The sequence below is a fragment of the Perca fluviatilis genome, chromosome 23 (genome assembly GCF_010015445.1).
Source record: "Perca fluviatilis chromosome 23, GENO_Pfluv_1.0, whole genome shotgun sequence".
Lineage (NCBI taxonomy): Eukaryota > Metazoa > Chordata > Actinopteri > Perciformes > Percidae > Perca > Perca fluviatilis.
In genome coordinates, this window is record NC_053134.1 from 900,735 (window position 1) to 925,771 (window position 25,037).

The 25,037-nt window shown below is 44.3% G+C and overlaps 1 protein-coding gene across 3 annotated transcripts; it reads right to left on the reverse strand.

Moving 5' to 3' along the window:
- Window positions 1-22: 22 nt before the first annotated feature.
- Window positions 23-23,772, reverse strand: LOC120553556 (coiled-coil domain-containing protein 136-like). Of its 3 annotated transcripts, none has more exons than XM_039792088.1 (10): window positions 23,653-23,772; window positions 17,507-17,684; window positions 16,084-16,299; window positions 15,934-16,008; window positions 14,658-14,948; window positions 11,828-11,870; window positions 10,372-10,582; window positions 7,131-7,265; window positions 2,258-2,372; window positions 23-1,234 (listed from the first exon to the last, which is right to left on the reverse strand). In XM_039792088.1, exons 2-9 carry the CDS (start codon window positions 17,556-17,558, stop codon window positions 2,268-2,270), a joined length of 1,128 nt encoding a protein of 375 aa, XP_039648022.1. In that variant the 5' UTR covers window positions 17,559-17,684; window positions 23,653-23,772; the 3' UTR covers window positions 23-1,234; window positions 2,258-2,267. The 3 variants fall into 3 exon arrangements, with proteins under 3 accessions (XP_039648022.1, XP_039648021.1, XP_039648023.1); XM_039792087.1 differs by having other exon boundaries at window positions 17,501-17,684; XM_039792089.1 differs by lacking the exon at window positions 2,258-2,372 and having other exon boundaries at window positions 17,501-17,684.
- Window positions 23,773-25,037: the final 1,265 nt, after the last annotated feature.

A 25,037-nucleotide genomic window follows, 5' to 3' on the forward strand; every position in this document is an offset into this window, starting at 1 on the left:
GAACTGGTGAGCAGAAAAAGTGTTGTTTGGTAGTACTTTCAGTCAAAAGAAGACCATTCAAGTCCAGCTACATGTTCAATCTGTTCAATGCTGATTGGTCTGGTGGTGGCGAGGACCCTAGACTATACACAACATGGCCGCTGTTACATCATTTTGGTTGAAATGGTTTGAAACATCCGAAAGAATACGAGTTGTGCATGAAGGAATCTCCAGAAAGCAGCCAGAATGCAGCAACTTCAGGTACGGCAAAGGAAGGACAGTCACTGTTTACTTCATTATATGTGTTTATTATGTTCATGGACTGAGGATGGGAGGAGGAGTCAGCAGAATCTGAACCAGTGGATTCGGTATTCGGCTGAACCCCAAAAATCTGGATTCGTTGCATCCCTATTTATAAAAGTGATAGCAATATTAACATGATTATATACAGCTTTAAGCAGGACTAAAGCAGAGTTAATGTAGGCCTTTTAAAAGACTCTTATTTCATCTGGTACAGGTATCTCAACTAGCACGGAACAATAAGGCAAAGAATTTAAGAGCTGGAAGGATTCCAACAAGAAATAATCAACTGATCATTGAAATACAAAACATTTGCTATTTTTCTCTGTGTGATATTTTTATAAATAGAAAGAACTTTTGATTTTACAAACCAAATGTTTAATCAATTAATTGGAACATAATGTACGGGAGTTTCAGCTCTAAGGAATTCCTGTTTTTGTCAATAAACTAAGTTAGGGTTAGGGTTCATGTGTCATGACAGTGTCATGTCATGTCACTCTTATGTAGATACCTTCAAGTAACGTGTTGCCAAACATTTTTTAAAAGCAAAGCAGAAAGACGACTTCCAGTTTGACACTTGGATCACGACGGTGGAGGTTTGAAAACCTCACAGCTGATCAATAAATCAACCAACTGACCTTCTGCACAGCGCCGGGCTGCATGGAGAGCTTCGAGTCTTTGCAGACGACTGCGTGCTTTATTGTCTAAAAATTGGTATTGCTTTTCCCTTCACTCCCGGACGTCTGTGGCCTTCGGGTGAAATCGTCTCGGTGATGCGACAAACAGACATCAGGACAGCGACGTGTACAGTATGAGCTGGATGGGTGACGGCAATCCCAGAGTGAGGTCACTTCCTGTGTAGTCCTCAGGCCCGGGTGAAGCTGGGGACGACCAGAACTACAATGGCTGCCACGGCAACAACTGCCACCGCCAGATTCCAGCCTTCAGTGTCGCTCTGTGGAGAAGGAGATGAAATAACGTGAGTGAAGAAAAGACTGCTGGACTCTGAAACATGGTTAAAGGTTTGAGCAGCAGCAGCGACAGCAAAAACTGTCCTGTCCTGTTAGTAGTGTCCAGGGACAGTAAGACACTGTCCCGGGACAGTCAGACACAGTCTTGTACACTGTCCTGTGATTCCCATGACTGTCCCAGGACAGTCAGACACTGTCCTGTGACTCCCATGACTGTCCCAGGACACTCCTCAGGACACTACTAACAGGACAGGACAGTTTTTGCTGCCACTCCTTCTCAGTTTAAGACGATGAAGTCCGCCCCTTCCTGTGTCCACCATGGGACTTTATTTCAGTAAAAAATGTGTCTGGTGGTGAACGTGGAGAGACCAATAAAGTTTAGATCCTGTTTGAATTGAGCCATGAATTACACACATGATGTTTGTCAGTTTAAAAGATAATTTAACAAGTGAAGAAAGTCTCAGTTTGGGAGATATTTTTTCCGATTAAGGTCCGATGGGTTTAGGGAAAGGATTTTGCTTTTCTTTTGGATTAAATAATCTTGTCAGAATAAATACAAAAGATTTAGACCTTTACCAAAAGTTGTCCTATGTTATGACTGAAGGCCTTTGAACACAAAGTCTCAAATTGGTTCACGTTTACAAAATAAATACGACTGCATGTTGTGTCAATCACGTTTAAACACCGACTTTGAAACTTTGGTGCGTCACAGGGCTGCAATTTACAAGATATTTGCATTGTTGATTCATCTTTGTGGATGGTTTTCTAGGTGAAAAGATTAGTTGTTGGTCTTTAAAATGTCAAAACTGTGAAAATTTGTGGACCAGTGTTTCCCAAAACCCAAGATGATGTCCTCAAATGTCTTGTTTTGTCCACAACTCAAAATATATTCAGTTCAGAGGAGAGAAGAAACTCTATAGAGGCAGTTAGATTGGATGCAACCCCGTGATTCAGCCACTCTCGGAAGCAGAGCGTCTAGCGGTAGAGAAAGAAGGGCGTGGCCATACCTGGTCCCCTCTACAGCACCAGCTCCTCCAACCAGCACCAAATCAAGGCCACTATAACAATCATTCCTATGAAGGGGATGGAGAGAACAGGGGGCTCAGACGGACCAGTGCAGTTCTGGGAAAAAGACAAAAGGTAGGAGTGTAGGGGAGCATGGAGAGAGGGGCGTGTAAGAGAAAATAAAACCATAAAATAATCTGAATATTAAAGTCAGAACGTGTCGGGAGGAAAGGCGAGCAGGGAGCAAACAGAAGACAACAGATAAAATTATGGATAGAAAAAGAAAAGAGGAGCAGGTGGATTTGCAGGCAGGGTGAGCACCAAAACCATCAAATTTACAGAATTTGATCAAGTTTATTGTGCAAAGTGATGGCGAACAGATAAAAACATGACGATGAAGGGAGTAAACAGACAGAGCAGGCAATTAGAGAACGACTTCAAAGATGGTTAAAGACAAGATGGGAAGCTTCGGTAGCAGTTTATCACCACCAGAGTAAAGTTACAAACATCTACATCTTGTCATTTAAAGATCTCTGCTGACACTTTGAAGTGCTGCCTTTACAATGGACTCGATCAGCAGCACTGCACTGTGGGTAAAAGATTTAACGTTGAGGTAAACTACAACTATGAAGGACAAGTGAATGAAATAATGGAGAGGAGCAGAGGTGGGAACAAGTCACTGTTTACAAGTCCCAAGTCAAGACTTGCATGTTAACACTTGACACTCAAGTCCTTAGACAAGCTACAAGTCTAGTCCTACATCAAGTCAAATCTCAGAAAGGCAAGTCCAAAGTCTCAAGACAAGTCCTAAGTTAAGTCTCAAGCTTGACACTCAAGTCCTGAGACAAGCTTCAGGTCCAGTCGTACATCATGTCTAAAGTTCAAAGAAAGTCCCAAGTCAAGAAAATCAAGTCCCAAATGAAGTCTCAAGGAGGGAGTCCCATGTTAAGTCTCAAGTTTTGACACTCCAGTCCTGATTCAAGCTACAAGTCCAGTCCCACGTCAAGTCAAACCTCAAGTCAATTCCCAAATGAAGAAAGGAAATCCCAAGTCCAGACTTGTAAATCCCAAATTTAGTCTGAAGTCTTGACATTCAAGTTCCAGGTCTAGTTTTAAGTTCCATACCAAACGCCAAGTCAAGCCTCTGAGACAAGTCCAGAGTCTTGTCTCAGGTCTCGAGTGAAGTTCTAAGTACCAAGTCAGAACAGGTAAGCCTCGAGTAAAGCCTCAAGTCAAATCTCCCTTGTCCGGTTTGCAGTCTTGAGTCAAGACAGGCAAGTCTCAAGGTTGGACATTTAAGTCCCATGCCAACTCACAAGTCAAGTCCTAAGTCAAGGCAGTTTAGTAGCAAGTCTGGTCTAAAAGGTGCTGACACACCAACCTGATCGGCCATCTGACAGTCTGGTGAGGTCGGTGACTCGAGTCGTTTCGGTGTGTTCCTTGCCGTTGTCAGCTGGAGGAGCTGTCGGCCTTCATTTGGGCCGATTTGACATGTTGAATCGGCCAGTGTGCAGTCGGACTCAATGACCAATCTGATTGGTGGAGTGCTAGCCCTTGACTAGCGAATCAGTGCACAAGAAAACCGGAGCTGCCAGCGCCAGTATCATCTTATTACTAGCCATCGTATTCTCTTCCGTTCAGCGAGTACATGACAACAACGATCCTTCTTGACTACTAACACCTCTCTCTGATGAAAACAATGACTGACGACAGCATGCTCTGTGTTTACGAGGTCTACAGAGATGGTCCCTCATTTACGGTTTTAATTTTTTGGGTGCCAATATAGATTAGCGCCACCTACTGTTATGGAGACAGATTACGTCTCGCGCACGCGCAGAACGTACGCTCAAGTTGGCGTCGCTTCGGTGTGTTCTGAGGCACTTTTTGACCTCTGTGAGCCGACTGATCAGTCCGACTGCCTTTTCTGCCGATGGTCGGCCGTCGGGTTGGTGTGTCAGAGCCTTAAGACAGCCAAGACCTACATCTAGTTCAAGTATTGACAGTCAAGTCCCCAGTTGAGAAAGCTAAGTCTTTGTCTGCAGTTTAGACACCAAATCACAGGTCTAAACTTAAAAAAAGTCCAATTCCAGGTGAATTCACAAAGAGTCCCATGTCAAGTTTAGACTGATTGCCTTAAAAATGCAAGTACAATTTAGTTTAAAGTCTTCACCCTCAAATCCCAGGTTGAGTTCCAAGTTTGTTTGTTTGTTTGTTTGGATCCACAAGTCAAGTGCTCATTAAACACAGGCAAATCCCAAGTCCAGGACCCAATCCCAAGTCTCTTCTCAAGACTCCTCTGCATCTTGTTATTTTGGGGCTCAAGTCTTTGTGAAGTCATCAGTCATTGGGGTCAAAGTCCTTTTTTGACATTGACCAGTAGAGTCCATTATGAAATCTTGTCCACACCTCTGAAGAGTAGTGAGATCAGGCAAACATCTGTATGTTTGGATTGAAGGAGATGTTCCACATGATACGTTATCAGCCAATCAGATGGACCTCGACTATCAGTACGCTTCACTGTTGTCTTATCATTTGATAACTGAATAAACCTCTAGTTTCCTGAAGGCTGTATACGGAGGAAGCAGTAAATTGAGCAGAAGTAGAAACAGACAGATGACTGCTTTGACGAAAACAAACTGCCCAGCAGCGACACAACAAAACGCTCAAAAACCAGCAACGTGAGTAGAGCTGAAGCTCCTGCAGACCAGAAAGCAGAATGACAGATGAGGCGACCGGAGAAAGTTTCAGCAAAGCTGTTATCGACCCGCATGCACACACTACACACGGACAGACATCACGGTACAAATCAAGGATTTGAAGAATATCGTCAAACAGGTTTCAGTGTGTGTCGGTATCGCACTTACCTTGAATTGTTTTACACGGAACAAAATTATAAACGCAACACTTGTTTTTACCCCCATTTTTCATGAGCTGAACTCAAAGATCTAAGACTTTTTCTATGTACACAAAAGGCTTGTTTCTCTCAAATATTGTTCACAAATTTGTCTAAATCTGTGTTAGTGAGCACGAGATAATCCATCCACCTCACAGGTGTGGCATATCAAGATGCTGATTAGACAGCAGGATTATTGCATAGGTGTGCCTTAGGCTGGACACAATGAAAGGCCACTCTAAAATAGAGCTGGGCAATATATCGATAAAATATATCGGTATTGTGATATGAGACTAGATATCATCTTAGATTTTGGATATTGTAATATAGTGATATGGCACAAGTGTTTTCCTGGTTTTAAAGGCTACATTACAGTAAAGTGATGTACTCTTCTGAACTTACCAGACTGTTGTAACTGTTCTATTATTCACCTTTACCCACTTAGTCATTATATCCACATTACTGATGATTATTTATCTAAAATCTCATTGTGTAAATATTTTGTGAAAGCACCAATAGTCAACACTACAATATCGTTGCGTATCGATATCGAGGTATTTGGTCAAAAATATTGTGATATTTGATTTTCTCCATATCGCCCAGCCCTACTCTAAAATGTGCAGTTTTACTGTATTGGGGAGGTGGAGGGGTCCGAAAACCAGTAAGTATCTTATTTGTGAACAATATTTGAGAAAAATAAGCCTTTTGTGTACGTAGAAATCTTTGAGTTCAGCTCATGAAAAATGGGCAAAACAAAAGTGTTGCGTTTATAATTTTGTTCAGTGTATTTGATTATTTTACAAGATTACAGTAACGCTTCAGCCTGAGAGAAATGTCGGACCTTGTTAACATTTCTTTTTAAAACTCTAAACTGTGTTTCTGCCGGACACCCGGCACACTAATGTACCAACGTTAACAAGACAGTGTTAGACCAGTGATTCCCAAACCAGGGGAACTGGTACTGCAGGGGCTACGTGGAAAGAGTGTAGAGAAGCTCAACTAAATTATAATATCATGATCAAGTCCAAACTCCGCACTATGGGAGATAGGGCCTTCCAGGCAGCTGCGCCTCGACTGTGGAACGCCCTCCCAAACAACATGAGGGCGCCACAGTCTATAGAGGTTTTTAAAAATAAATTAAAGACCCACTTATTTTGTATTTTCTTAATATAATCTTTGTTTTCATGCTGTCTTGTTTTTAACTGTTTTAGTGTCTACTGTTTTTATCTGTGCACCTGTAGCACTTTGAGAGGTGTTCCTCATGTGTAAAGTGCAATACAAATAAAATGTATTATTATTATTATTATTATGATGATTTGATAAAAGAATATATCAGCTGTAGCACCTGAACACTAGATGTTGCAGTTATGTAAGCTATATAAATATTCAGCTTAAAAGTATTGGATAAACAGCTGAAATAAATAGCTTAAAGTACTGACTAAACTGCTGGAATATTCAGCTAAAAGTACTGACTAAGCAGCTGAAATATTCAGCTTAAAGTACTGACTAAACTGCTGAAATATTCAGCTTAAAGTACTGACTAAACTGCTGAAATATTCAGCTAAAAGTACTGACTAAACTGCTGGAATATTCAGCTTAAAGTACTGACTAAACTGCTGGAATATTCTGCTTAAAGTACTGACTAAACTGCTGGAATATTCTGCTTAAAGTACTGACTAAACTGTCTAAATACTCAGCTTAAACTACTGAAGCCCCTGGCCTGATTGGTGCATCTGAACAGGGAGTGGTGGATTTTTGTGAATCTCACTCCAGGCAGTAGGTGGAGCCAGAGGAGCTGGATTTATTTTTTTTAAATGACCTGCTTCATGTAGTTCTACTGGAACATAGGGTCAGTTTCAGCTAATATGACAGAACGGTAGTTTAATAAGGCTTACCTACTGCACCTTAAGATCACAGACGACATACAGGTGACTGGAACACCCCCCCCCTTATACCTGAGCCGTCGACCGTTGGCCTCTCACCTGCGACTTGCTGCCCTGCATTTTCTGCAGCTCGGCCTTGCAGCGCTGCAGCTCCTGTTGGAGCGCCTCTCGCTCCCGCTGGCTGCTGTCGTACAGCTGCTGCAGGTCGCCCAGCTCGCCCTTCAACCCGTCACACTGACAAAAAGACAGACAGGTTTCCCAAAAGGGTTTTAAAATAACTTTGTGTAATTTTGGACTGGCAAATACATGGAGAAACTGTTCTATTACTGCCATTCAAACTCACTGTTTACTAGGGCTGGGTATCGTACCATAACCGTGACTTCGATACGGTTTCCTAAACAATCCTTTTTTTCCAATACAAATTTTATAAAACAAAAAGAAATAACATTATGGCACAAATCTTTATATATATTTTTCGGCTCCTTCTACGTGAGCCCCGTCTCTGTGCGTAACTTAAGTGTGTCTCCTGCGCGTCTCTAGACGTGCAACGTTAAAACAGCCAATCACAAACATTATTAGATCTTGGTAGAAGCATGCTGCATGCTTATTGGTTCACTGACGCGGATCAGATTTACTCAATTTATTGAAATTGGGTATTGAATGACGAGGCATTTTTCGATTCTCAATACAATACAGAGGCAATTCGGTCGGTGTCTAAAAAGTATTGAATTCGGTACCCAGCGCTACAGTTTATGCCAACTACCTACATAGATCAGAAGTGTTCTGCCTCTCTTTAGGTGGCCGGAGGGAAAACATCCTCAACATTAGATGATGAAGACAGTTTGAGAACTAGATACAAAGCAGGGTGTCTGCTCCACAACTATCATGTTTTCCCAAATGATAAACTGCTTTTTAAGGCATGCATCATGCATATAAGCTGCTTTAAATGGAGCATGCCCGCGGACCCGCCCTAGATTTGGGCTGAGCCCCTGGGAGGGGCTAAATTAGAGCTAAACTTATATAAATCATAGACCAATATATTGACCAATCACAGATCATGGCGGAGGTATCTTCTGCTTTCTTTTGTTTTGGTGAAGATCAATAGCCTAGAAATCTAGACGCGCCTAGAAATCTAGACCGCCCTAGCCAGGGGGGTCTAGCAACTCTCCGTTGGCTTGCGAGCTGGAAAAACCAAAAACTCTAGTCAGGCCAATCACATCGTGTATAGAGCCGGTGGGCGGGGCTTATGGCTGCTGCTGCTGCTGGTGGTGAACAGCGGTCTTCTGAAGACTTGGAGTTCAGCTTTTCTTTGAGAAAAGAACAAAGAACGGCACTGAAGTCATTCTTAAAAAAGGAAGATGTGTTCAGAGTTTAAAGTTTAATCTATCAGCTAGGGTTGCTCTGATTGGTTGTAGTGCTATCCTATTGGTGCAGAGGGAATCTGAAAGACAACTGTTTGTCCCGCCCCTCGGATTGAGCCCTGACCAATGGGGAGTTCCCAGACCCAACATCTGGATGTGGGGCTGGTCAGCCTAGAAGGTCAATATATTGGAGGAGAAATTACACATCCTGTCAGTACGAGTACAAAATATGTTTTTTGTGTAATTCTCATTTCTAGAATAGAGAATAAAAAGCGACTCTATACACTAATCTAGAATTAATTGATTTTGGCTTTAAAATGTTAGAAATGCAGGTGTGACTTTAATAATCTACAGTCCGGCTTCATTTTAATCTCAGAGAACATTCGGGTTGACACATTTAATATTGTTCACAATACACACAAATATTAATGCAATTAATAATCTTTTTGGATTTATGTGGTTTTGTTCAGGGATGCACCAAATCCAGGATTCAGCTTCAGATTATATTCTATTATATTATAATCAAATTGTTTCCCAGGGAACCGAACCCTACGCTCACACTCGGCGCGCTACGCTGGTCGCCGTAGTGACGGCGCCGTTGATTACGGGAAGGTGTTTACGTAGGTGGAGCGTTCAATGCAGCAGGCTGTGAGAAAGTGGACATGGATCTGGTGAGCAGAACAAGTTGTTGTTTGGCAGTACTTTCAGTCAAAAGAAGGCCATTCAAGTCCAGCTACATGTTCAATCTGTTCAATGCTGATTGGTCTGGTGGTGGCGAGGACCCTAAACTATACACAACATGGCCGCTGTTACAACATCTGGTCTGAAACATCTGAAAGAATACGAGTTGTGCACGAAGGAATCTCCAGACAGCAGCCAGAATGCAGCAACTTCAGGTACAGCAAAGGAAGGACAGTCACAGCTAAAAACTGGTGTTAACCAGACAGTGCCTCTCCTGGGCTGTCAGCTGTTCTCTCAGAGTCTCCCTACAGCGGGAGCAGAGAGACCGAACGGCCGGCTGCTGCTCGTTAGCTAACGTTAGCTTTCTAATTTCACCCCCCCCCACAACATGCCTTCATCATACACTGGTTAGAGACTCATCTGGCGATAGCAATGTGCTTTCCTACGATGTGAAAAGAGCGTGTGGATTGAACATTAAAGTGGCCATATTATGCTCATTTTCAGGCTCATAAGTGTATTTTGAGGTTGTACCAGAATAGGTTTATCTATCTCCATACAGCAGCCAAAATGCAGCAGGACAGTCACTGTTTACTTCATTCATGTGTTTACTGTGTTCATGGACTGAGGATGGGAGGAGGAGTCAGCACAATCTCAACCAGTGGATTCAGGATTCAGACCAACCCCAAAAATCTGGATTCGGTGCATCTCTAGATTTGTTTGAGGAAATATGATCACATTGAACAGTTTTGTTAAACCAGCGGTGTCAATCTCAATGTCACTAAGGGCCACACTGGAAATGATGATCACAATAAGGGCCAGACATGTTGAGTTTATTGACATGCTTTTATTTAACAAAAAAAAAGTAAATTAACTTTGTATTACTGCATGTCTCATACATAGCTTTCTCCCATACAGTCTGGTCGACATAAAACCCTAAAAAAGTCAGTAAAAAAGTTTCTTAGCCTTCGTAGAATTTAGCAAGTCATGAAAAACAAACATTACATTTTTAAAAGCAGCCGACTCACAGCAACCTATATTCACAGCTTTCTGCGGGGAGTCTCAAAGTCAACAAATCTGTCAAATTCTGCACGGCAGTGTCGCATAATTACAGTATGAAAAACAGTTTCCTGATTTTTTTGGTGTGGTGTACGACTAGTCCGGCCAAAATCTGCTGTGAACCTAAATTGAAATGCGGGCCGGATCAAAATTTGCAAGGGGCCGGATTTGGCCCCCGGGCCTTGAGTTTGACACATGTGTGTGAGACCAGACATCACAGCAGATGGAATAACTTCCGTTACCTCAGTCTGGACTTTGTGAGCCGTCTCCTCGGCTCGTCTCAGTTGGACCTTCAGTACGCTGACCTCCGAGCTGCAGACCGGCGTGGAGTCTGGGTCCTCCGCGGGTCGGCCCGGGTGCTCCCCGTCTCCGGACCGAGACAGAGTGATGTAAGAGTCCGCCTTCACCTGCTCGCGCTCGGTGTCAGTGACCGCCAGGTACACGTCATCACACCTGTCAGAGAGGGCGTCTGTTTATGGTTAGTCTCGCATCGCCGGACCTTCCTCCACAGCGCTGTGGAGGAGGAAGGTCGTTTTGGCGTCTCTTGTATTTCTTCCACGAGCTGCGAGCGAATGTGTCGAGCCGGGCAGGAAGGCCACAGAGCAGCTGGATACTTTACAAAAAAAAAGACATTTCAAAATAAAACACCTAATAGGTTTATGGTGATTTTGGCTTTCTTCACTTCTCAGCTGGTCTACAGCAGGACACACACACACACACACACAAAAAAAAAAAAAAAAAAAAAAAAAAAAAAAAAAAAAACCCCCCCCCCACCTTTTATAAATTTTTTTTTTTTCAAAAAAAAAAAAAAAAAAAAACGCCCCCAAATATTACAGATGCAGTACAATACAAGACACAACTCATGGACCAGTGGCACGCAGCAGATTTTCACAATATCACTTACACGCACAAAACTCACTTCTTAAGAGTATAAGTAGCACAAAACTCACTTCTTAAGAGTATAAGTAGCATAATACTCGGTTCTTAAGGGTATAAGTAGCAGCGCCATATGTGGCGGCTGCCAATAATAGTAGATATGGCGCAGTATTTGCAAGCTGTTTAGCCTCTTTTTGGCCATTCCAAGTTGTTGCAGCCCTCTTACTACCAACCTGTGTGTGTTTCCTAGGCTACCAAATATAAAAACCAGTAATGTGCACCTATAGCCCAGCTCTGAGATGGTGTTTAGGAGCGGTTGGTATTTAACTACCTTGGTGTAGAAAGACTCCTCCATGCTGGAATCAAAGCTGCAGCCTACCTCCAAAATATGCACCTCCCTGGACTCCTCACACACCACCAGACACACACACACACACACACACACACACACACACACACACACACACACACACACACACACACACACACACACACACACACACACACACACACACACACACACACACACAATCTGGTATGAATCTACGCTTCCCGGCTAATCGTGGCGTTCCAGCGTGCGGTGTGTTCCCAGCGTCAGTCGTGCAACAGAAAACTCAATTGGACAGATAGTCTAGCTAGCTGTCTGGATTTACCCTGCAGAGCTCTGAGGAGCAGTTAACCATAGTCCTCCCAAATCCACCGGAGGTTAGAACCCCGACACAGAGACAGAGGAAGGGGACGGACATCCGGCGGTATTACTAAGTTTATGGTTATTATAGACACATAAATACAAACAGACCGGTGAAGATTGTGACCACTCACGTGTCTCGTTGCTGCTTCAGATCTGTGTTGTCGCTGCGTTCATCTGTCAGAGAGACAAACTTCAGCTTAACACACACACACACACACACACATTTCATAGCAGATACTCATCATATATCACATGTAAACTGATTTAAATGTGTAACGATGACTACCCGGTTGAGATAACACAGAAAACAATGACTTTAGTTTTTTATGTTGGACAATTTGTGACTTTTAAATAAAAATTCTGCGACGTAATTTTAATAGTTTGGAAGTTTTTACTTCAACCTACAAATTCATAGTTTGGACTTGGATAAAACTGTATGCAGGGTTCAAAATGAACTTTTTCATCCACCAGACAAATGGCTATTCAATGTTCAAATTTCACCAGCCACTCAATACCATTGTTTTTTTGGCTGGTGAGTGTAGCAGATCTAACAGCCACTTGCCTATTTTACCAGTGTTTGGCTGGTAGATGGTGCTAATATGGAACCCTGACCGTATGTAATAAATTTACTGTTAAAAAAAAAAAAAAAGTACAGCTCTGTGGAGGAGGGTCTGTCTAGTCCTCACAGCATACCAGGATGGGAGAACAACGTGCTCTGATTTATTGGCATTTCTTTAAACCAATCAGAATCATCGTGGGCGGGGCTAAGCTCCAGACGGAGCCACGGTGCCTCTACTAAATAGTCTCGTGAAGGAACTTGTTTTGGTGGAACATGTGTATGTTCAAAAGTAGTTTTAGTCGTGCAACAGAAAACTCAGATTGGACAGATAGTCTAGCTAGCTGTTAGACAGACAGACAGACAGACAGACAGACAGACAGTCTAGCTAGCTGTCTGGATTTACCCTGCAGAGATCTAAGGAGCAGTTAACCATAGTCCTCAGAAATCCACCGGAGGTTAGAACGCCAACACAGAGACAGAAAAGGGGGGGGGGGGGGGGGGAAAGGGGGGAAAGGGGGGAAAGAGGGGGAAGAGGGACATCCAGCGGCAACGGAGCAATCCCGGGAGTTTTAGTGTTAGGACGTTTTCACACCTGTAGTTCGTTTGCTTTGGTCCGAATCAGTTGGTGAGTCAGTAAACTTGGAGCGATTTGCCCTCGTCGGTTTGGTTTGGTTTCACACCTGGAAAAATCCAAGCGTACCAAAATGCGTCATTACAAATCAGGCAAGAACGTCAAGCCCTCTTATTGGTTGGATATGTCTGGGGGAGGGAGCAAGAAAGTAAATACAGGAAGAAGGTCCCGACTCCTCCTTCGCGCTGCTCTGCCGGCATCTGTCTCTAATTTTAGCGGCAGCTGGTTTGACCACGGAGATACGAGTGACGGACGGCGAGCTTGACTGCAGTTTACTGCTCTGCTGCATCTCCGATTTCTAAACACACCTGACTACAGGAGACATCAGCTTAGACTGCTGAACACACCTGACTACAGGAGACATCAGCTCAGACTGCTGAACACACCTGACTACAGGAGACACTAGCTCAGACTGCTGAACACACCTGACTACAGGAGACACTAGCTCAGACTGCTGAACACACCTGACTACAGGAGACACTAGCTCAGACTGCTGAACACACCTGACTACAGGAGACACTAGCTCAGACTGCTACACAGGAACATCAGCTCAGACTGCTGAACACACCTGACTACAGGAGACACTAGCTCAGACTGCTGAACACACCTGACTACAGGAGACACTAGCTCAGACTGCTGAACACACCTGACTACAGGAGACACTAGCTCAGACTGCTGAACACACCTGACTACAGGAGACACTAGCTCAGACTGCTGAACACACCTGACTACAGGAGACACTAGTTCAGACTGCTGAACACACCTGACTACAGGAGACACTAGCTCAGACTGCTGAACACACCTGACTACAGGAGACATCAGCTCAGACTGCTGAACACACCTGACTACAGGAGACATCAGCTCAGACTGCTGAACACACCTGACTACAGGAGACATCAGCTCAGACTGCTGAACACACCTGACTACAGGAGACACTAGCTCAGACTGCTGAACACACCTGACTACAGGAGACACTAGCTCAGACTGCTGAACACAGCTGACTACAGGAGACACCAGCTCAGACTGCTGAACACACCTGACTACAGGAGACACTAGCTCAGACTGCTAACACACCTGACTACAGAGACACTAGTTCAGACTGCTGAACACACCTGACTACAGGAGACACTAGCTCAGACTGCTGAACACACCTGACTACAGGAGACACTAGCTCAGACTGCTGAACACACCTGACTACAGGAGACACTAGCTCAGACTGCTGAACACACCTGACTACAGGAGACATCAGCTCAGACTGCTGAACACACCTGACTACAGGAGACACTAGCTCAGACTGCTGAACACACCTGACTACAGGAGACACTAGCTCAGACTGCTGAACACACCTGACTACAGGAGACACTAGCTCAGACTGCTGAACACACCTGACTACAGGAGACACTAGCTCAGACTGCTGAACACAGCTGACTACAGGAGACACTAGCTCAGACTGCTGAACACAGCTGACTACAGGAGACATCAGACTGGAGGAGTTTGTATAGTTGGTGCGGTTCGAGTATGGATCACGTTCTCACCACAAACGAACCGCTCCAGCGTTGGATTGAAAGCGTACCGAGACCCCTTCTTTCGTCTCGGTGCGCTTGTTTGGTCCGCTTTTGGTGTGCACCTGAGTTTGATTGCCGCGTTCTCACCTGCCCTGACGAACCGCACCAGCGGGGCAAACAAACTCTAGTTTGATTCAACCGAACTAAAGGCTGTCGGTGTGAAAAAACCCTTAGTTTACTGTAATATATTCCTGCAGCGGACTGACCTGTGTCTGTGTCGTGTGTCTTCTCGCCGATCTCGGCTCTCAGCGCGCTGATCTCCAGCTCGTACTGCGGCGCCGCGGCGTGCAGCCTCTGCAGCTCGGCCCGCAGCCGACACAGCTCCTCCTGCAGAGAGGCGATGTCGTTCTCCCGCTCGGCCGCCGCATCCTCAGCCTCGGCCTGCAGCAGCAGCACCTCCTCCTGGGCCGCACGCAGGTCCTCGCTCACCTCCTGCAGCTCGCTCTCCTTCTCCTCCTCCAGACCGTCCATCTCCTCCTGCAGCGACCGCAGGGCCGCTGCATTCATTCAAACAACAACAAGCTAAGTTACCCAAATAACTGCAAAGTCATGTTTCTGTGTCTAACAACAATCTCTGAAACTGGTCCAGTATTAAACCAGAACCAAGCTGTAATGGAACCCTACAGGACTAATGTTCAGCAGCAGTTAGAGTCCACTAAAAGTTCTGTTGTTGCTGCTGACAGACTCAGATTATTATTCTAAGTGTCTGACAATATTATGGAAAGGATCTCTACAGAGATAGACCTTTACAACCTCTTTGAGACCTTTCTGTTTAACCAGAAACAGCTCTGAAGTCACTAGCGCTAAACCCACCAGACTCCATTTAAAAAAACAGTACTTTTAGCGTGTATAGAGCCAACATATTTCCACATGTAAATCAGTAAACTATGTGTTTATTTCAACCAAAACTAGAGTTGTGATGGTTGGAAAAGTGGAAAGATGACCCAAAACGGCTTGAAGTGTGTTTTACGATGCTAAAATTACTGTTTATTTACATGTTTTTTAGGTTTATTTTATTGTTATTTCTTTAACAGAAAGGTTGACCTCATTAGAAATCCTTTCCATAATGTTGTCAGGTTATTCAATTAAAAATTCAAGTTTTAAAAATACATTCAGGTTTTTCAAATACAACAAGTGGAGAAGTTTTACCGTTGACGTTTCTAGCAGAAGCATAAAACCACAGCAGAGGTTTTCTTCCAAAACTGTTAAAGACCTACTTATGTCTGTCTGTCTGTCTGTCTTTAAGACAAGACGGTGTATCATCTGCATGGAAACAACTCTCTGTACTTTGTACTGTTCTAACTTCACACTTTTCAGGCTTTTTGTAGCTGGATGTGTCTTTGGTCTGAATCTTTGCTTTAAAAATAGTTCAGTGGCTGTTAGAATCCAACCACGTGGGTCTGTGTGTGTTGTCGGATGTGAAGTGTGTGTCTGTTTTTGGGTGTGAAGTGTGTGTGTTTTCGGGTGTGAAGTGTGCGTCACCTTGCAGTTTCTGGATCTGTCTGGTGAAGCTCTCGGCCTGATGAGCGCTCGCCAGCCGCTCGTCCTCCAACAGACCTGAGATCAGAGACAGAGGATGGAGATCATATGCTCTAATAACAACATTATCTTTAATATCTTTACGTTTCGGACCTTGCATCTCCAGGAAACTGTCTTCGTGTCTCTGGGAAACCTCTCTGGTCTCGTCCAGCTGCAGCAATAGCTGCAACACCTGAGCTCTCAGATACTCTTCCTCCCTCTCTTCCTCTTCCTCCCTCTCTTCCTCTTTCTCCGGGGACTCCGTCTCTTTGGCCGGCAGAGTTTCTGCCAACGTGATCGGCTTCTGCAGCTTCAGCTCGCACAGCTCGTCTTCCTCGGACAGAGAGGAGAGATCAACGTCAGCTGCAGAGTTTTTAATTCATATTTTTATCAAACCAGGTTTAAAAAGGTCCCATGGCATGAAAATTTCACTTTATGAGATTTTTTAACATTGATATGCGTTCCCCCAGCCTGCCTATGGTCCCCCAGTGGCTAGAAATGGTGATAGGTGTAAACCGAGCCCTGGGTATCCTGCTCTGCCTTTGAGAAAATGAAAGCTCAGATGGGCCAATCAGGCATCTTCTCCTTATGAGGTCATAAGGGGAAAGGTTACTTCCCCTTTCTCTGCTTTGCCCGCCCAGAGAATTTGGCCCAGCCATGAGAGAGAGACATCATGGCTTTCAAACGAGCAAAGTGGCAGTTGGTCAAGGCCACACCCCCCCCCCTTCAGATACAGTATTAGGGGACCACTAAGGTCTATATAAAAGAGACTTCAGATACAGTATTAGGGGACCACTAAGGTCTATATAAAAGAGACTTCAGATACAGTATTAGGGGACCACTAAGGTCTATATAAAAGAGACTTCAGATACAGTATTAGGGGACCACTATGGTCTATATAAAAGAGACTTCAGATACAGTATTAGGGGACCACTATGACTTCAGATACAGTATTAGGGGACCACTAAGGCCTATATAAAAGAGACTTCAGATACAGTATTAGGGACCACTAAGGCCTATATAAAAGAGACTTCAGATACAGTATTAGGGGACCACTAAGGCCTATATAAAAGAGACTTCAGATACAGTATTAGGGGACCACTAAGGCCTATATAAAAGCATCCAAAAAGCAGCAGGTCATGGGACCTTTAAGATTTTACATTTAACCAAGCTACTGAACGGGCCATTCTGTTTTGCTTTTTTAATGTTAAGGTCAATTTATGCTTCTGCTTTAAATCCTACGGTGTAGTTTACATTACATTACATGTCATTTAGCTGGCGCTTTTATCCAAAGCGACTTACAATTGCTATATGTCAGAGGTCGCACGCCTCTGGAGCAACTAGGGGTTAAGTGTCTTGCTCAGGGACACATTGGTTGATGTATCACACTGGGAATCGAACCCGGATATCCCGCACCAAAGGCACGTGTCATAGCCACTGCGCCATCACCACCCACATGTAGTGTACCTACGTACGTATCGATTTAAAGCAGGAGCATACATTGAACAGATGATTCTGCATGTAAACATACACTGACCGGACGAATCCAGGACTTCCTCGATGACGGGTGGCAGCCGCAGGCCGTCCATGTTTCCAGCTGACAGACAGACAGACGCTGCAGACTGATGATCAGAGGCTGAAGGAGCCCAGGAAGAGTCCTTACGCTCCGGGGAGTTTGAGCCACTGCAGCCCCTTCATCTTCAACTCAGAGACAACTGATTGAAAAAAAAAAAAAAAAAAAAAAGGAAGGAAGAGGAAGGAGAGGAAGAGGAGAGGAGAGAGAAAGGGGGGGAGAGAGAGGGGAGGGGAGGGGGGAGGGGGGAAGGGGGGGGGAAGGAGGGGGGGGGGAGAAAAAGAGTGTGCAGGCGAGCAGGAGGAGAGGAAAAGAGAGGGGGGGGGGGGAGGGGAGGGGGGGAGGGGGGGGGGGGGGGGGGGGGGGGGGGGGGGGGGGGGGGGGGGGGGGAGGGGGGAGGGGAGGGGGGGGGGGGAGGGGGGAGGGGAGAGGGGGGGGGGGGGGGGGGGGGGAGGGGGGAGGGGGGGGGGGGGGGGGGGGGGGGGGGGAGGGAGGAGGAGGAAGGGAGGGGGGGGGGGGGTGTAAAGTACCAGAACTTTATATGCTGACACATTCGACACAGATTTATAACCCGAGCCCATCGCTCTCAAACAATCTTAACAATCTTTTTAGAAGTCAGTGCTGGGAATGACATCACACCTGAGGAGGAAGGGTTTCCATTTAACAAGTCCTGTTATGTTATTAAACCCCCAACGTAGCACAAGAAGACTTCATATTCCACTACCGTATAATCTCAGATGCTTAATAGATCTGGAGCTGCACGATATTAGGGAAATATCTCAGGCATAACATTTGTTTTATTATTTTATTTTAAATTTAGTTTGGTTCTGGTTGGTTGTCAGTTGAGGTCATGGGTTGGTAGGGAATTTATTTTATGTTTTATTTATTTCCCAGTGGATCCTCAAAAACACCCCAACAAGTCTGATCTCTGTTACCTAGGGTTGGGTACCGAATCCACTATGGAACCTGGACCTGATCGGACCGGATTAGAACGCAAAATTTCAGTTCCAGTGTCACTGCCCGATGTGAGTCGCGCATGCGTCACTTTGCGACAAGTAGCCGACAAGATGCTAACGGCTTTTTGAGCTAATGTTAGCAATCTAACAATCATAGATAGCTACAACATTTTTGAAATGATTACCATCTTCTGTTATTGTATGTAAAGAGAAAAGTTATTATTTTATGGATTTCACAGATTTCAGTAAGACACGTTACCATAAACCGTTTAAATCTGAGCATGCTCGACTCACATCGTGCAGTGACACCACTTAATGTGCCGACTGAAATATTTTCCCTCTGTGGCTCCGAAACGGACATAAAAATATCCCCCTCTCTCTGTAGTCTACTGTTAGCTAGCTCCTCTCTCTGTAGTCTACCGTCAGCTAGCTACTCTCTCTGTAGTCTACGGTTAGCTAGCTCCTCTCTCTGTAGTCTACCGTTAGCTAGCTCCTCTCTCTGTAGTTTACCGTTAGCTAGCTCCTCTCTCTGTAGTCTACCGTTAGCTAGCTCCTCTCTCTGTAGTCTACCGTCAGCTAGCTACTCTCTCTGTAGTCTACCGTTAGCTAGCTCCTCTCTCTGTAGTCTACCGTTAGCTAGCTTCTCTCTCTGTAGTCTACCGTTAGCTAGCTCCTCTCTCTGTAGTCTACCGTTAGCCAGAGCTGCCAACTTTTCCAAAAACCTTGGAGTGAGATTTGGTGGGGCGAACCCAAATTTTGCTGCGTACAAAGCAAATTTCTTTGGCTCATTCAGCATCATTACTGTCAGGGTTTAAATTGTGATTTGTTATGTGGCGGGGGTGGGGGTCCGGGGGTATGCCCCCCCGGGAGATTTAAAAAAAAAAAAACTTTCTGGAGAGTTTTGTGCAAAGAAATGGAGAAATCGAGTCTTACATGATATGTGCAAAACTGCAAACTTTGCATTGTTGTAGTATCATCAGGTATTAGGGCATTTAGCATTTACATTGCTGTCAATCAGTCATCACTTGATTACACATTATATTACCTTGTTATTGAAGTGACCCATACAATGTGCCACATGAAGAGACGGCATATGACCGTAGCAACAGCTCAGAAGATTTGGGTCTGTGGTGACCAGGTCCACCTCACACAAACACTTCTTCCACCCCACAAACCACCCCCCCACCACCCCCCCCCCCCCCACCCCACACCACCCCACCCACCCACCCACACACACACACACACACACACACACACACACACACACACACACACACACACACACACACACACACACACACACACACACACACACACCCCCCCCCCCCCCCCCCCCCCCCCCCCCACACACACACACACACACACACACACACACACACACACACACACACACACACACACACACACACACACACACACACACACACACACACACACACACACACACACACACACAAGTGGTTCTCAGTGTAGGCACCAGGGACCCAAAGTTAAATTAACATTGGTCTACCAAAGGGATCTACTAGGACCACTGGAATTCTAAAGAATGAGAACCACTGATTTACATACATTCTAATCCTTTCAAACTAAATAAATAGAAATAACAATTTTTTGGACACCAGGGGGACTGGTGGCCAAAGACCAAATCTCATTAGATTAGGCAGTGAGGGAAATTCATTCTTCAATCAAGGTCTTTCCCCACCACAAGGTCCAGCAGAAAATAGACTGAAAAATATCAACAGCAAGACAAAAGACACAGCATGGCTCATTTTGTGCATGTATTATAGCACAGCCTTTCTCAAACTTTTCTTGTGCCAAGGCCCAGTAATGTTTGGCCCTCATCCTCTGTGCCCATGCGTCCATTTTATTAAACATTTAATGAATTATTTACAGTTACATTTAGAGATGCACAGAGGTTAGAGATGCACAATAGTTACCCAGAGTTTCCCAGTATTCCCCCCTCCGGTGAGCTGGCACAAACATCTGGACCAGTCACAGCTGCATGGCCTGGAAACCAAATGGAATAGGTTCTGTTTCCAGATTTTGTGAGGAGACATATAATTTTGAGCATTAAACACTGGATTTTTATGCACCTATTTCTACCCTTCTTTTACATCAATTTATGCTGGAAACAATTGAAAATATAGAAAAATAAGGCCCTCAGGCATTCTGTATTACTTTCAACTATTCTCTAGTCTAGTAGATCAACTTTATCTAATTTAACGTCATCTCTCTGAGTCAGCAATTTACTCTTCCCTCCCCCACTTATTCATGTGAATCATACATTAATTCATTTTAATTAATTTATAAACCCCTGGACTTCAATAGCTCAGATGTGTTACATCAGATTTCTGCTCGTTTACAACTTTGTGCACATTCAAAATATAACTCCTCACATCTGTGTTCTCCGAGATTTGGAGAGTTGCAATATAGTCTGCTGTGCGTGTTATTGCTCCGCTGATATGGTAGTATCTTATTCAGACCGTTTGACAGACACAGAGGCCCATTTGGGTCTCTGGTCTCTGACGAAGTTTAGAGGTGGCTGTACGCTGCTCTTCATCAGAGGTAGAGCACTGATGCAACGCGTCACTGCCCACAGCAGAGCGAGTCCACTAAAATAAACTGAAGTTGCTACACCGCGCTGCTCACCTCTATTTTTACAGAGAGAGTGGACACAAAGCGACGGACGGGTCTGTAATACTCAAAGCATACCTGAAGCCGAGGGAATGCGCTTGGGATGGCTCGTGAATAAATGTTCTCACATTTGCGACATTTCAAAAATTCCAGACAGGGAGCGCTTCTGAACCCTCTCACCGTCTCTGAAAGCATAACTAGTCGATCACGAGCGGCTCAACAGGTAGATCTATAGGTGAACTCATCTTTCAGGCATTTGACCGACTGGGTTGCAAAAATGTTTTCCCACTATGGCCACGCCAAGACCCGCCCTTCAATAGCATTCACACACTACTATTGGCCAGGCGTCCATGCTGGTCCTATCCCCTGACCAATCAGCTATCCTAAACCCAACCAATCGAGCTGCTTTGTAGGGCGGGTCTTGGCGTGGCCATAGTGGGATTCGTAATTTTCATTTTGCGACCGGGTTGACACTTCAGCGTCAGAAATCGGGGGTGTGGCGTGTGAGCGTGTGAAATCAATCAAATGCGTGTGTCTCACGGCCAATGCGTGATTGTTGGTAGCTCTGCGTTAGCTAGCTCCTCTCTCTGTAGTCTACCGTCAGCTAGCTCCACTCTCTGTAGTCTACCGTTAGCTAGCTCCTCTCTCTGTAGTCTACCGTTAGCTAGCTCCTCTCTCTGTAGTCTACCGTTAGCTAGCTTCTCTCTCTGTAGTCTACCGTTAGCTAGCTTCTCTCTCTGTAGTCTACCGTTAGCTAGCTTCTCTCTCTGTAGTCTACCGTCAACTAGCTACTCTCTCTGTAGTCTACCGTCAGCTAGCTCCTCTCTCTGTAGTCTACCGTCAGCTAGCTACTCTCTCTGTAGTCTACGGTTAGCTAGCTCCTCTCTCTGTAGTCTACCGTCAGCTAGCTTCTCTCTCTGTAGTCTACCGTCAGCTAGCTCCTCTCTCTGTAGTCTACCGTCAGCTAGCTCCTCTCTCTGTAGTCTACCGTCAGCTAGCTCCTCTCTCTGTAGTCTACCGTCAGCTAGCTCCTCTCTCTGTAGTCTACCGTCAGCTAGCTACTCTCTCTGTAGTCTACCGTCAGCTAGCTACTCTCTCTGTAGTCTACCGTCAGCTAGCTTCTCTCTCTGTAGTCTACCGTTAGCTAGCTCCTCTCTCTGTAGTCTACCGTTAGCTAGCTCCTCTCTCTGTAGTCTACCGTCAGCTAGCTCCTCTCTCTGTAGTCTACCGTTAGCTAGCTCCTCTCTCTGTAGTCTCTGCAGTCTACCGTTAGCTAGCTCCTCTCTCTGTAGTCTACCGTTAGCTAGCTCCTCTCTCTGTAGTCTACCGTCAGCTAGCTCCTCTCTCTGTAGTCTACCGTTGGCTAGCTACTCTCTCTGCAGTCTACCGTTAGCTACTGTCACATTATTGGCCCCCGCAGCGGGACACACATATTTTGTGTACGACACAAATAAGACAGAAGTGCTAATAATTGTATGTTACTACAGCTTTCACTGCTGTTGATGCACGTAGCAGCCATGTTAGAACATTAGTTAGAGAGTAAGATCCTTTTAGTTTAACATGAAAGAGCTCTGAAATCCCCATCACCAAACTACACCAGACTCCATGTAAATAATCAGGACTTTTAACGTGTATAGAGCCAGCATATCTCCACCAGACTCCATGTAAATAATCAGGACTTTTAACGTGTATAGAGCCAGCATATCTCCACCAGACTCCATGTAAATAATCAGGACTTTTAGCGTGTATAGAGCCAGTATATCTCCACATGTAAATGGGTGAATTAAGGGTTTATTTCAACCAAACCAGAGTGGTGATTGTTGGAACAGTGGAAAGATGAACGAAGACGGCTTTTGGTAGTTTTATTTAGTTTCTGTCCACTTTGAATGAAGTGTGTTTTACGATGATAAAAGTCCTGATTATTTACATGGAGTCTGGTGGAGTTTGGTGATGGTGATTTCGGGGCTGTTTCATGTTAAACTAAAAAGATCTTACTCTTTAACTAAAAGGTCTATCTCTGTAGGGATCCATCCCATAATGTTGTCAGACACTTAGAATAATAATCTGAGTCTGTCAGCAACAACAACAGAACTTTTAGTGACTCTAACTGCTGCTGAACATTAGTCCTGTAGGGTTACATTACAGCTCGGTTCTGGTTTAATACTGGACCAGTTTCACAGATTGTTGTTCCATCAGACACTCAGACACACACACACATGGAGACAGAGAGTCCAGATTGAAAAACAAAGACATAACCTTGGACATTTTTCTGAAAATGTTCTGACAACGATTAATCAATTCATCCAAAAAATACCCGGCAGATTATACGATGATGACAATAATCATGAGTTGCAGCCCTGTGTCACGGTGAACTGTCCCTTTAAGATGTGACAGGCTATCCTAGCGTCTCTCGTCCCTCTCAATGACCTTCCTGTGTGTTCGTCCTCTGGTATGAAATGCTCTCTGTGTTTTCATACGACAGACGCTCCGCATATACAAAGAGGGAAGAAAGTAAATTACCTGGTGCAGAGATGGAGATGGAGCTCTGCGTTCGCTGCTCGCTGGTATCTCTCCTCAGCTGCTGTGATGCAGAGACACGTCACGTTAAACACACACACACACACACACACAGGCAGAGAGACACACACACACACACACACACACACACACACACACAGGCAGAGAGACACACACACACACACACACACAGGCAGAGAGACACACACACACACACACACACACACAGGCCGACACACGCGCACGCAGGCACGCACGCACACACACACACAGAGGCAGACAGAGAGACACACACACACACACACACACACAGGCGCACACACGCACGCAGGCATGCACGCACACACACACACACACACACACAACAGGCAGAGAGACACACACACACACACACAAGGCAGAGAGACACACACACACACACACACACAAAGGCAGAGAGACACACACACATACACACACACAGGCAGAGACACACACACACACACACACACACACACACACACACACACACACACACACACACACACACACAAAAAAAAAACAAAAACACAAAACAACACACACACACCTTTAACATCATCTGAGATCAGTTCCTCTTAAAGAGACAGTACAGGCTGCCGACCACATCACCTCCGCAGTTTATTTCCCTGTTTTCCTATCGGGACACTCGCGGTACCCGGCCTGGGTTTGTGTTGCCTAGCAACCCCTCAGAAGTGAGAGAGACCTGATGATGGGAGTTTGCTGCATTTCCATTTTTAGTTTTTAGCAGAAATACTCATTTGGGCCAAAACGCTGAAAAAGAGGATGTGATGTTCTGTAAACTGCTCTTAATAATGTTAATCATTTACATGTATTTTTAATTATTAGATTTTTTTTATATTTTTAATTGATTGTTAATTGTTTTTAATTTGTACAGTTTTTTTTTATTAATTTTTAATTAGATTTTGATTAGTTTCTAATTAATATTTAATAAATTGTATATTTCTAATTTATTTCTAACATTTATTTTATTATTTTATTTTAATTTTAACATTGAATTTATTTTAATCACTTTCATTTATTCTAAATTTGTAATTCAAATGTATATATTAGATTTAAATATTTTTTTAAATACATTAATGATTTAACTGATTAAATATATATATAAAAAATAAATACAATTTTTTTAAATATATATATAAAAATAATATATATATTATTTAAAAATATATATATATTTTTAAAAATTGTATTTACTATCGACATTATTATAAATATTTAAATTATAATTTGTAATAATTATCTTTCAGTTTCTTCAGTAAACTGACTGTTAAAGTCTCGTGTTTGTGGCGCCATCTGGTGGAGAGTTCCCGCCTCACAACTGCTTCCGGAAAAGCACGAATCTTTCC

Bases quoted from the DNA above. Each gene is read 5' to 3' on its own strand.
- LOC120553556 (XM_039792087.1), bottom strand. From the start codon at position 17,558: ATGGACGGCCTGCGGCTGCCACCCGTCATCGAGGAAGTCCTGGATTCG. The intron at 16,300-17,500 runs GTATGTTTACAT...TGTCCGAGGAAG, and splicing joins CCTGGATTCGTCCGGTCAGT to ACGAGCTGTGCGAGCTGAAG. The intron at 16,009-16,083 runs GTCCGAAACGTA...CTCTGATCTCAG, and splicing joins CAGTTTCCTGGAGATGCAAG to GTCTGTTGGAGGACGAGCGG.